This window comes from Zootermopsis nevadensis, unplaced genomic scaffold (assembly GCF_977971745.1).
Source record: "Zootermopsis nevadensis isolate Lab colony 2312 unplaced genomic scaffold, Znev_1.0 Znev_ptg000030l, whole genome shotgun sequence".
Classification (NCBI taxonomy): domain Eukaryota; kingdom Metazoa; phylum Arthropoda; class Insecta; order Blattodea; family Termopsidae; genus Zootermopsis; species Zootermopsis nevadensis.
The window spans coordinates 10,573,764-10,586,682 of NW_028259162.1; the positions used below are offsets into that span (position 1 = coordinate 10,573,764).

The following is a 12,919-nucleotide window of genomic DNA, read 5'->3' on the forward strand; positions in this document are numbered from 1 at the left end:
TACCATGCCAGAATTATTAATGACGCCCTCTCTTTTACCGTCTGAGCTAAATACCCAGAACTTCGAAACCCTTTTGATGTATACCTAATCTAAAACTGCTCCAATAATAGGCCGAAATTACTGTAAACCATGGTCTTCAATGATGTAATTTCTTGCATTCTGCAAATAAATAATGTTTTATGAATCGAATCATTTTCTGCAGCAGTTTAGTAAGTACCCCTTTTTTAGTTCTTCCCTCGTTGTAACTTGAAGATCTTAGAACAACTAGAAAACAAGATAAATCATTGTATTAGGCTTACGCGTGTATAATATTGTCCAAACTAATTCACGTTATTACCCGGAAAAATATTTTGTCTAAAGACGAATACTAACTAAATTTTAAAAGACGTTACAAGAAGAAAAGAAACTTTAATTAACTAAATATAAATCTCAAGAACCTAATAGTCACTGAGCAAATGAATAGACGAGATCTTAGGTCATCACGGCTAAGAGTTTGAGGATGGCTTCTTCCGGACTGTTGCGCTGTAGTCCCATTTGCATTGACCAATGTTTCAGAAGTCCATCATCAGGGAGATGAAGCAGCAAGCTCCTCTGGAACGTCGGTCAATATCTATACACGTGAATTTTAAACTATAGCCATTAAAAGTATCACTAACTAGTGTGATCGTTAATTCTGTACTACTGAAGCCAAGTTCGAATGTTTCACACCTTGTTATTGTCGATGGAATTATTTATGTGAGATTATAATCCGTAATCTTCTTGCACTGTGTTGATTGGTTCAACTTCATTAACAACATAGCTTATTCACAAACGTAAGACCTTCATTGTGATATCTACTAACATTGGCAGAACTGGCAGCTGGACCAATGTAAGGAACAATAAACTGAGATACATAAGCCCATCATGTGTGTGGCAGCCATTTTCCTGCTAGTAGCGACGGAGATAGGTGTTACGATGATGGCTATCTTCTGGGATGTTACGACGTCGACTTTGTTAAGTGTCGACCGACGTTACAAAGACGCTTACTGCCTTCATTATCAGGGTGCCAAGTCCACGTCACGTTGCAACTGACGGTCAGTCAGGCAATTTGTCATGGTGTCGAGCCCCTATTGGGGCTCATGACCAGATTTTTGGTCCTTTGCGTGGGCGAGTGGCAGTAGGCTTAGACAGATGATGACGTGAAGAATTTTGGACTAAGAAAGAGTAGGTACGAAATGGAAATATTTTGTCCAAACAAAGAAATAGTAGATTTACAAAAAATAACAAGCCACTCAAAAAGGAATATCTTCTCTGATAATTAAACGTGTCTGTAGTTTATAATTCTGTCACATATTAAGAACAGAGAGAATGTTGAGCCATGGGGCACAGTATCTCGATATCTCGATGCTCTTATGAAACAAACAGACATGTTAGTCTTGTTGAAATTATGACATGCGCTGCTGGGAAGCGGCCGTGTGTGGCCACGCTTTCTTCCAGAATACAACGGCACATTTCATTGCAGGACGAAAAGTGTTTGCAACACAAATACACTCTCTGTCTTCAAGACTCTTAGCGGGCCACTTACATATGTATTAACAATCAAAAAGAAATATGCTTTCGCACTGAATTATCGTCTGTTCGCGGCTGCTAGTGGAAATGGTTGATTGCTATGGCCCAATGAAGATGAGAGCCCGCCTGCCGCCATGGTGACATCAGCATTGAGCGTGCTAAAAGAAGCATTCCTTTTCGCTGGACTATTTTAACCAACGCCACCTGCAGTGTCTGTTGAAATGAAGGAAGTGGAATCATGCTGAGAATATTTAATGAAATTCAAATATTAGACTTCTGTTTTATACGTGAATATTCGTGTACATTTATAACGTGGTAATGATATTAATCCAGCATTGTCACACGTGTGTTTTTATTTCCAAGAAACTTTGTAACTTGCAGGGGGATTTGTCACGTTCACTTAATGCGTACAATGTCTATAAAATCTTCGAATTTACAGGATAATGTAGGTTAACGCAATTTTATTTCTCTGATATAAGTTACATTTATACTTGCAGCATGTGTTTAAAATGACCTTGGCTATGGTTTTTTCGTATATTTAATAGTGCCACTGCACAGTTATGTAAAATAAGCCAGCGAGCGATAAAGTAAACAAAAGAACACCAAATGGAAAAGAATATGGAGGAATGATGGAAGACTGCGCCGAAGGACGGGTGGCCATGTTCCAGTTCCAGCAGACACGTAATGAAGAAAAAATATATATATTTTAACTTCCTGTTACCAAAAGAAATGCGAATTATTATTCTACAGTTTTATAGCTTATAGGAAGACAATTGCACCTGGCAGAGATTCATCTTTATGATCGTTACACTGTAGTGTGTGAACTATTACATATCAGTATTCATGATCTGGAGAAACAGATTTCGGATAAATCCGGGGCATAGAATTCTTATTAAAATTTGTGTCCTGGGGCCTAAACTGAATATCGAACTTTAGTCCGATTGAAGAACTCAGATCACTACTTAACATGAACACAGTAACCTTTTTTTAGATATTTTAATAAATTATGGACAGATTGGGAACTGTCACTTTTTAGTTTAAAGATTAAAATATATGACTTCAATCCTATCAGTACTTTTGTCTGATTGTGAAACTAATTCTCTCATGCACATTGAAAGAACACAGATTCAGAGTCGTTGAGAACAGAGTACCAAGGAAATGTTTGGACCCAAGATTGACAAAGTAAATGTGATTTAGAATTATTCTTGATGGAATTTCAGCTGGCTGTTGTATTGGATATTGCACCAGTAAGCTCCTGTAAAGCGCCGGTAAACATTTATCAGACTACATGGTGTAACATTCCAAAAGACAAATCTTGTTTGTAATATTTTTCGACGTAACAAATGGGCTAATTTAATAATATAAAAGAAAAATATAACTGTTGACTGTTTCCTTTTATATGATCTAAGGTGTGTATAGTGCAGTTAGTTTTTCAACAAGATTTTATCTGGATATAATAAATTAATATAAAGGTGAATGATATTTTGACACGTATACATTACCACTCCTGTTTACTATACAGTAGTGTTGATAGATAATGTGTTTGGAATAAAACAGAGTTTTAAATATGAGAATCGTTTAAGAGAAAATACATAATAAATTAATTTATGAAATGTACGCACAGCGTAACAATTCGTAAGTTTTCGGCGATGCGGAAATTTTTTTAAATTAAGTTATGAAAGCGGTTTAGTGGCGCCAATGGAGAGGTTTGGCGGAATCTGCGTTTGGAAAGAATCCGGCCGGCTTCACTCTCTGTGAAGATGTTTTCACATGAAATTTACTTTGCAAAGAAGTGTTATAATTTGTTTTCAATGCGATTTGCACAGGTAATTCAACAGTATTACTGTTCAACGCAAAAAAGCTAATTCCCTTCTACATCGACGAGTCATCCTGCTCTGGTCAGATCGTAATTGCTCTGTCGAGGCAGCTCTTAGATCTACATGCACTCTGCTGTGAGCGTGAATATCACTTCCAGAAATAGAACCTCGCACACTTTTCTATATCCAACCTCCAAATTGTAAGCGATGTGAGAATCACGTTGCCTGTAATTTTGGAAAGACATAAACCTACATACGCTCACACCTACACACATATTACAGTTTTACTTGCCAAGTATAAAATTGGGCCGCTTCGAAATCCATACAATGAAAATTCCAAGCCTCCGCTGTGCAACGTAAGTAATCCTTTCCACTGGGACATTTTTTAATTCAATCCAGTATAAAAAATAACTATGCTCACTAACTCGTAATAAACTTATTTAAAGACTAGTCGATTGTAAAGATTTCTGGCGATGGTGTATTGAAATCTAGATTACTGAATTTTTGGACTTTGTCCATCGTTTGATATTCAAAAAAGCGCATACAATTTCGAAAACTGTATCTGTTTTCGTCCTCATATGTAGGGAAGAGGGACACTTATTTTATTGAGTCTTTAAAAAAGCTAACCTCAATTATCGGTGCAATCCGAAGTGAAGTCTTAAAATGTAATTACATGTATGTAAACCCCTCAAGTGCCGACAATGGACTCTTTCCTTAATATAGTTTTTGTTAGAAACAGGCGTAATGCTTGTAATTAAAATACAGTCCATGGGTAATGAATCTGGAAGCAAAGTTGACGCGCTGAGTCGTCAGAGACAGCGTGTCCCTACCCGCTGCTCATTCTCCTTATCTTTCGCCCTGTTTCATTTTGTTATTTATATCTCTGGCTCTTCTCCACGCTCTTTCGCTTGCTTTATATTCTTCAAAACATTACCCCGACGTGGATCCCCCGGCCTGGATTTATTCTACGTATGAAAAAGCGTCCTCGGTAGAAGTTTTCATCTTGCATCTATTTCATTTCTACAGAACAGCAACAGAACTGTGTAGTATAGATTTAATGCAGTAAATTAGGGAGGTTTATTAACAAACTATCATTTATGTGATTTTAAACGGGTGGGCTGTGCTATCCTTAGCACTTTCTTTCGACATATTTTGCTTCTACTGTTAAGAGGAAAAAAAGAGCTAACTACACATTGCATGACTTTTACGCTGCGAAGATAAATTTCGAACGTTATTTCTAATATGTCCATACGCTAATTGTGAATGTGCTTTACACGTTGGTTCTAGCGCCCCTCGCATCTTTTATTGTAGTTACAAATGTCACAATTCGTTTATCAATAGTTTCTTTTTTTCCTTTGGTTTTCTTGCGGTTGAAGTTCCGTATGTAACTTCTGTTTTTGGAAATAAACCGCGTCGAATTTTAAGAATTGTAGAACGTTTTTGTAAACAATTTCGGCTTGCAATTATACTGTTTGTCGAAACGTTAGATAATTCTCAACATTCGATTTGGCTCATTTCCGAAAACCGAAGTTGTTCGGTGTAATTTTACGTGTTGTGAATTGCGGTCTTCTGGAATGCGACGCCTTGTAGTTACTCGAGAGAACGTTGGTAGCCATCTTTACGACTACACGGCGTCGCCGTCGTCGCCGCAAGCGAGAGGGCAGCACTTGACATTCTCATCGCTGTCAAATTCCATACGCTAATGTGTTATTTGCACGAAGTTCGGAAAACGAACTCAGTCATGTCAGGGTGTCTGCATGTTTGGTTCTTTTAACAACTTAAGAATTTATAAGAAATGGTATGAAGGATCTATGCCTTCATTTGCCCTGCAGATTTCATTCTGGCCCGTATCTGTCCGCTTTAATCAAAATTGAACAGAATTCTCCTTAAAAATGTTAAAGCTCATTTGTGTCTACTTACATGTAATGCGTTGTAAATCGAATGGCTGGTAGTTAGATGGCCTTCTTGCACTTAATACAGATAAATAGTCAAATGTACGATACGACCGCCTTGCTACAGACGTAAATACCCCTGGAACCCATTGGATAGATTGAACGGACCTCAGGGACATCCTAGACTTCCTGACAAACAATAAATCCACCTCCCTGCTACGAATTACAGTCGGTCGTCCAAGCAATGATTTCATGTAGCTGTATAATCATAGGTGCGTGATAAAATTATCTAGTTTTCATATAATTAGAATTTCTTACTTGGATCAAACAGTTCAAAACTGTCTGTGCACCGTACACTATTTGGCGGTAAATAATTTTCTAAAAGGCCAAAGAACGTACTTCTATGTAGTCCTCTCTTTCATAAATATCTCGACCTACAGTTTAGAAATCCAAACATTTTAAATTCTGGCACAAGAAAACGCATTTTCTACCAGTTCTTAAGCTACAGTCTTCACAAACTACTAAACTTTATGGTAGTTATTAACATAGAATATTTAAGAAAACAGCTTCAAGTTCTCCCCAGTTTTGTAGGTTCAATCTATATGCGGAGACCAGATTAAGTGGTTATACAGCCACCGCTTTCTATTTAAAATCCAATCGAGGAAATAGCCCCGAGTTGACCCCTTCCAATCGTACGTCTCAGTGCCTTTGCTAAATACGAACAACAGACTAATATGTGAAAGTACCCGATTACAGACGTGTATTACTGATTCCTAATCTATTATTTCTTCCAGTTTTTTTTCCATTTCAACATATCGTTTCTGGTTAGTAGGCGTACTTAAACAATTTTAGAGCAAAAATGATCTAAGTATATCACTGTTAAATTACTTGGCAAGCATTTATTGCATACGGGGATAACTGTGCTCCAAAATTAAGTTTGTTATTTCATTAGGAGCTTCAATTTATTTTAGAAAGACCAGTGATATTAACGGCGTGTCCGCTAGCAAGATAATAAGACAAGGATAAGTCATCTCATGAATTAATGACGCTTTAAATTTTAATTTACACACATGAAGTCATTTACCAAGCCTAAATCAACCACTCTAACATATGCAGGAATATTTATACAAAGTGAATACTGTTGCTAGAATAAATTTTCAGTAACATTTCAATTGTACCTGAATCGTAAGCAAACTTAAGAATTATGCCTACATTTGAGCAAATTTGTAGTACAAATTCGCTTTTAAGAATGACATAAAATTAACAAATTATGTTATTTCAATCAGAGAAAAGACATTAAAAGGGCAGGAATAACTTACAGAATTTTGAATTGTTGCGAGTTAAACCTGGGGTTCCAAAGACGTAAGAATCCCTCAGCTATCGGCTTATTTTGAAACAAAATTGTTAACTGCGGTTGCTTATTTTAGAGGTGAAAATCCTAACGCGTAAACCTGCGTACTACCAGCTGTTGGTTTGTGACAGTATGCAGAAAATGTTATTACGGAAAGTTATGTGACATAGCCCGGTGTTTATGACATTCTCACATCGGAGCCAATTATGGCGTTCACTTCATTCCTTTTAGAATTCGTGATTTTATTTTAATGACGCGTTTGTACGCAGTGCGCCAACACGAGAGGAAATGTTAACTGGTTGGACGAATCACGACAGGTGAACTTTTACATTCTGTTCCAATAGCAAGTAGATCCATGTCTATCGCCTGGATACAAATACTCATAGATAAATGAGTTACTGAATCAACCACAAAGGTTTTTCTTCCCGCCAAATATAAACAAAACTTAGCATTTTCTCTTCGAATTATGTCTATCTTAAGAAATTTGAAGAGTAAAATTAACTCGGATCAGAGAGATTTAACATTTAATTCCCTCTCCTCTGTTTGTATTTGCCGAATTTATAACTTTATTTACACGAATGTTACAAATCGCGAGAGGTAAATAACATAAAATCCTTAAGCTGACAGAACACCACATCTGACATCACTGTGTTTCCTCCATATTGGAAATAAATGTTAAAATTAAGTTACATAATTATCATGCAATATTCAAATTTATTTCATTGTTAAATGATTTCGGATCGATTTTTCCATTAACATATATTCTCATGCCTATTGTCAGTAATATTCACCATCGTTATCCACCGACTCTCATATAGGCTTATATTTTAAATTAAATTGTCTTTATAACCCCCAACCCACCCCGCATTAATTTTCAAATACAGATTCGTTAAAATGCGTAGGTTCGGCGTATATCTCCGTCTGAATCACTGTTGGTTTCCTCGTTATTTTGACTTCCTCGCCTTGAATTTGCTCAACATGTAGCCAGTCAAAACAAGATATACCAAGACCATAAACACCAAAAATACTTAGAAGTAAATTTACAGTCAACAAATAAATCAATTTACAAACTGAGAATATCTGAATACATACTCTGAAATGTCTATAGAACCATTTTAAGAAAATATTTAAATATTAATTACTGCAAAAATTTACTATTAACACTTAATCACTTATCCAATATTATGAATTGAATTTGTTATTAATCATGCCCTGAAACTTAAGTTAGTTTCCTCTCATACGGGCAAAGCACTGGACCACGTTAAATTTTTATTATACAAAATGCATTATTATCATTTATTAAGATTCTACCTGAGGTGACGACATTGTCAGTGTTACTCCTTCGAATCAGGAGCTATTCTTACCCCAAGTCTATTAATGGCTCCTATAATACACGGAGGTTTGAATTAAATCAGTGCCAGATGTTGTGCAGCAGAAACGTGGCGTCTTTTAATCTTTATCAAGATATCTGACTGCCTCGGTCTCAAGACACTCTCTGTATTTTGCCAATCACGTCAACATCAAACGGCAATGAGAGGAAATAGTTGCATATCGAGCGTAAAAAGTGGGGTACAAAATACTTTTTATAGTTTTCTTTGTTCTGCTCATAAAGCTCACTTACAATTTACAGATTTCATAAAGGCATTAAAGTATGATTCGTCTCACACTAACATATAAATGAATTTAACTAAAATGAACTGAATTGAACTGAACTCGCGGAAAACATGTTTTCATGAGAAATAACCCTTTCAAGGCAAATTTGAGTGAATATTATGTTACGCAGGATTTAAGTTTCTCACGGAGGTAAGTACGAAAATGGCTGTCTTCTGAGTAGTTTGCCGTGTAGTCTGGTGGAAGTCTACCGGCGTTTCAGAGGTCAATGCTGAGTCCATCTTCAGGGCGATGACTTAACGGCGCTATAACCCAGACGACGACCATAAAAGAGTATCTTGTTCCTGTTTATAATTATCCCTTTGAAGTCTGATATTTCCAGAGGGAGAAAGAGCATCTTATTGTTAGAAGGTTCCCAGGCAACACCCGTTTGTCCTTCTAATAAGGATAGAATGAGGGTAAAGTGGTAAGTAATCAGGGATTGTGACAGAGGCGGCAGCAGAATTTTGATTTTCTGGTTATCATTGGGGTAATTTACAGTGGCGTGAAAATAACATGGCTAACCGCGCAAAATGTTTTGGTGATGACAATAACTATTGAATTATTGTAACGTGACAAAGGATAAGCTTTTTGTAATATTTTATAAATATGGTGCTTATAGGGCCAACAATTTAGATACGTATTTCACGGTACCAACAGTAATAAAATAATTCGAATCTGAGAAGTCGCGTGAATCCAAAACTTTCTGGCAGTGCTAACTGTTAAGGTTTTTACGATGTCTGAAAGTGCAAACAGATTATTCCAGGCACTTCGCAATGAGCAATAAAATTGTACAGTCAAAACAAGGCACATTTTTTAACTTAGAGCATAGATTCTAGGTCTCGATGCCACAGTTTCGCTCGATCTAATATTCATTGTCGGTCAATTTTCCACGTTTCGTTGAGCCAACGTCACAGAATTCGAGGAGACGACTGACGGGCGATCCACGAGGCTTAGCAGTCGCGCGTTTCGGTCACCGGAAGCCAGAAATAGGCGCGGTCAGCAGATGGATTCGATTCCATACACATGGAGCCTGCCATATGTAATCACGACAGAGACACATTTCCACACGTTCTGTGTGTACGTAAGAAAATAGAACTTAGAAACCGTATAGTCTGGTGAGGTTCTCTGAATAACTATTTTAACTCTGTCTTAAAACAGCTTATTTTAGTAACATGTCAGTGACTGATATTTCACCAATGTGAGGTGAGCGATGCACACAGAATTTTAGTTTGAAAATTGCATAGAAAAGATCATTTTAAAGACCTAGATGTTGATGACAGAACAATATTAAGATGAATCGTTAAGAAACTGGAAGTTAGGGCGTGGATTACATTTATGTGGTTCACAATTGGGACCAGTGAAAATGGTAATGAACCAAATGGTTCTATAAAAGATGAAGAGTTTCTTGACCAGCTAAACTACTACAAGTTTCTAGAGAATGACTCTGCTCCTTGAGTTAATTATTTGGTTAGTGACACATTTTTAACGAACGCAATGGTTCGATCAAATTAATTTTCTTTGGATGCACAATATAAAGCAAACCTCTTTCAAAATTTCGTGCCAGTCGTGCCATCACATATTTCATCGAGTTTTAGTAAACGAGGCTCTAGAAACCGAGTCATGTAAACATGAATTTCACATCCGTAGGGCAAGAAATGTCACTTCCAATTCCAGACTATCGATTCAATGCGTCATGGCTTGTTTTGGTTTTTGGTTTTATAAGTTTGTATTTTTTATTTCTCTGATGTGTAGGTACTCTTGTAACTATTACAGTCTAAATACAAAAATCGGAAGACATAAAGAAGATATTTTCTTTGTGATGTATTTTAGCTCTTGTTTTAAGAATAGGTCTACCATTTATTTAAAGATGGCTATCGTCTGGGTTGTTTCGCCGCCTAGTCTGGTAGAAGCTTACTAACATTGTTTAAGTGGTCCTTGCTCCCTCCATCATCAGGGCGATGAGTGCTGATGATGGAGGCAGCAAGGATCTCTGAAAGGTTGGTAAACTTCTACTTGTGAGAACCTCAGATCTCTGGCATTTTGTTGCATTCATAAAATTCTTTCCTGCTTCTGCAAGCATAACAAATGCTGTTCCAATGATATGCAGCGGGATGTGTCGCAACTTACCATAATCCCCGAGAATGTCTGCAAGGTTCAGATCAATATCGAGATCTTCGGATGATGAAGACGAAGAAAGGGCTGTAGCAGGAGGCAGAGTGAAACCAGCGAGTGGGTGATGACACGTTATGTAGCCAGGGGACTGACCCCCCGAGGAGCACGCTGAAGACGAATGCCCACTGAGAACAGAATCCGCGGGGCTTACACTTAATAAGTTGTCTCCATAAGGCACTTTTAGGTATCGTGTATCTTCGCCACCCCCTATCCCACTGTCCTGCGACTTGGCTTCCGGTAACATCACCACCGAAGCCTTTTCCCATCTAAATGCCTCTTTCACTTTAGTCCACTTAGACACTTTAGCTTTTGTACCGCCCGCGATTCCGACGAGAGATCCCTCCTGCCGTTTTATTTTCTGTTTAGTCGCCTCGCATGTTTCGTGTCCACTCCTCTCGTCTGTTACTTTATCTCGTTTTATTTCCTCAATTCCAACAGATCTGCTGCGTTCTCGTTGCTGGTAACGCAACAACGACTGTCGGAACTTGCCATTCGTCATCGACTTACATTTACTATTACGCTTGTTGTTGGCTGAAACAGCCAGTTGTCCATTCGTGAGACTGTCTTCAGAGCCTTCTCGTTTTGGATTAGGAAAACTCTCTTCGACAATTCGGCGGTGTTGGTGCCGTCTGGCTGCAGATTGTCGATGCTGCTGAAGACTGTGAAGAAAGGCGACCTCCTGAAATTCGCGTCTTTTTGTCTCCTCCTGCAGCTGTTTGTGCATTTCTTGAAGGTTCTTCAAGTCTTCTAAATACTGGACGCGTCTCTGAAGCTTGGAGTTTTGCTCCCTCAGGTCACCTAGCTGTTCCATCAGTTTACATAAATTATCCAGGTGATCGAGTCCTACTTTAGCGCCTCCCCCTGATGAAACGTGTCCACTGTATGAAGACACGGACCTCATCAAATGCGGTTGAGCCTGTGTTTGATGCTTTTGTTGAGGTTTCTGCTTCTCTTTCGCGCCACTGCTGGCAGCCGGAAGAGACATGAGGTATTCCAGGAATTCGTCTTCCTGTTGCAAGGCGTCACTTATCAACTTCCTTCGGGCAGATTCACTTTCGGAACACTGAAATGAGTCTTCCAACAGATGTGACGTTTTTAATTGTGTTTCTTCCGCGCTTTCTTCTTTGATTTGATCCGCGGGAATACTAGATAACCGTGATCGTTGATTCTGAACTTCCTCAGTTCCCATATCTGTAGGCGAGTTCCTTTCAGGTTGCTCCAATGTTTCTGGTTTGTAATACTCATCTCCAGACGCGCTGTTGACATCTTCGTCTTTCTCCATACCGCAAAGTACTAAACAAATATTTGCATATCAGATACAAGACCGTTGTTTTGCAGAGTACGTCCACCGCGATAATATGAGTACCAACATGCCGATAAGGATTTCGCAGTAAATGACATTTCATCTGGAACCAATTATAAGAAAATCTGTTCGTTAAATCACATTTAAAATCACTTTCTTCTCAACATTCATAAAGCTCCTTTGCTCTCAGTGACCCAATAATTAGCACTTATAAGTCACCCACAACATAACAAAAGTGACTGATGCATTAACACTTTTTATGGTAATACTCTTTCACGTTTTAAAATTGCTGAATACATAAATCGTGCTTTATACTGGCAGAATTATAAACACCCTTATTTCTAATTAGGTGTAATATATTTCAAAATAATTGTACTATATGCGTCGGATATCTGCAAGCTATAAGGATACCACTTTCACTAAGATGTGCTGGTTTTCAGACGTGCTGGCACATTTACGTTAGTTAACTTTTTCCACAATCGTTTAATTAAGAAACATACTGACAGCGTTAAGTAGCTAAATCGAAGAACTTGAAATTTTCTGTGAGAGACGTAAGTAAATATCGCGGCTCCTTCTTCGCGACGCAATGCGTCGTCCCTGCGTCGGCTCACGGACTGACTGGCTGACTGCTAGAACTGTTCACAAGCCAACTTTTCTTCCGTCTTCTTCTTCTCTCAAGATCTTTCGTGAACTCCTCCTTCCCTCTACCCGCCTTGCTGCTTACGGCTATTCTAAAATAAGTATCGTTTTTGGCCCAACCATTGAGAGATTGTAGCCTATCTTCATCGATCAAAAATCATAGTTTTATTGCAACGCAATTTGGCATCCGTTCTGCTGGACTGACTGCAGCCATTTCTGTTAGGAAAGTCACACGTTTTATGTTCCATATTGATGGAAATTTTTTTTGTGTTTGTCTATAAACTATTATAGAAATGTTGACACTCAAAGTAATAGGCCGAAATAACATTCATAATTTTAATTACTTGTTTCGTGACATGTATGAACATAACATATTATAACGGACATTTAATTTCATGGAATAGATAAGTATCTACATTTTTTATAAATCTTTTGATGCTTAACAAGAATAAGTTTCATCACGTGGTGCAGTAGAACATGCCTGCATAATTCTAAGAAGGTAAAATCAACTTCATCTTCATTCGATCACATTTTCAATGTGTGA

General features: G+C 37.9%; 2 protein-coding genes across 8 annotated transcripts in view; one reads left to right on the forward strand and one right to left on the reverse strand.

Moving 5' to 3' along the window:
- LOC110827188 (uncharacterized) overlaps positions 1–12,369 on the reverse strand; it is a 37,958-nt gene extending 25,589 nt beyond the window's left edge. Inside the window, exon 1 of the mRNA XM_087358937.1 lies at positions 10,389–12,369. Within this exon, the coding sequence (XP_087215063.1) occupies positions 10,389–11,715 (1,327 nt within the window). The 5' untranslated portion in view covers positions 11,716–12,369. The remainder of the gene's footprint in view (positions 1–10,388) is intronic.
- LOC110827189 (transmembrane protein 181) overlaps positions 1–12,919 on the forward strand; it is a 119,971-nt gene that overhangs the window by 87,217 nt on the left and 19,835 nt on the right. The window lies entirely within an intron of this gene.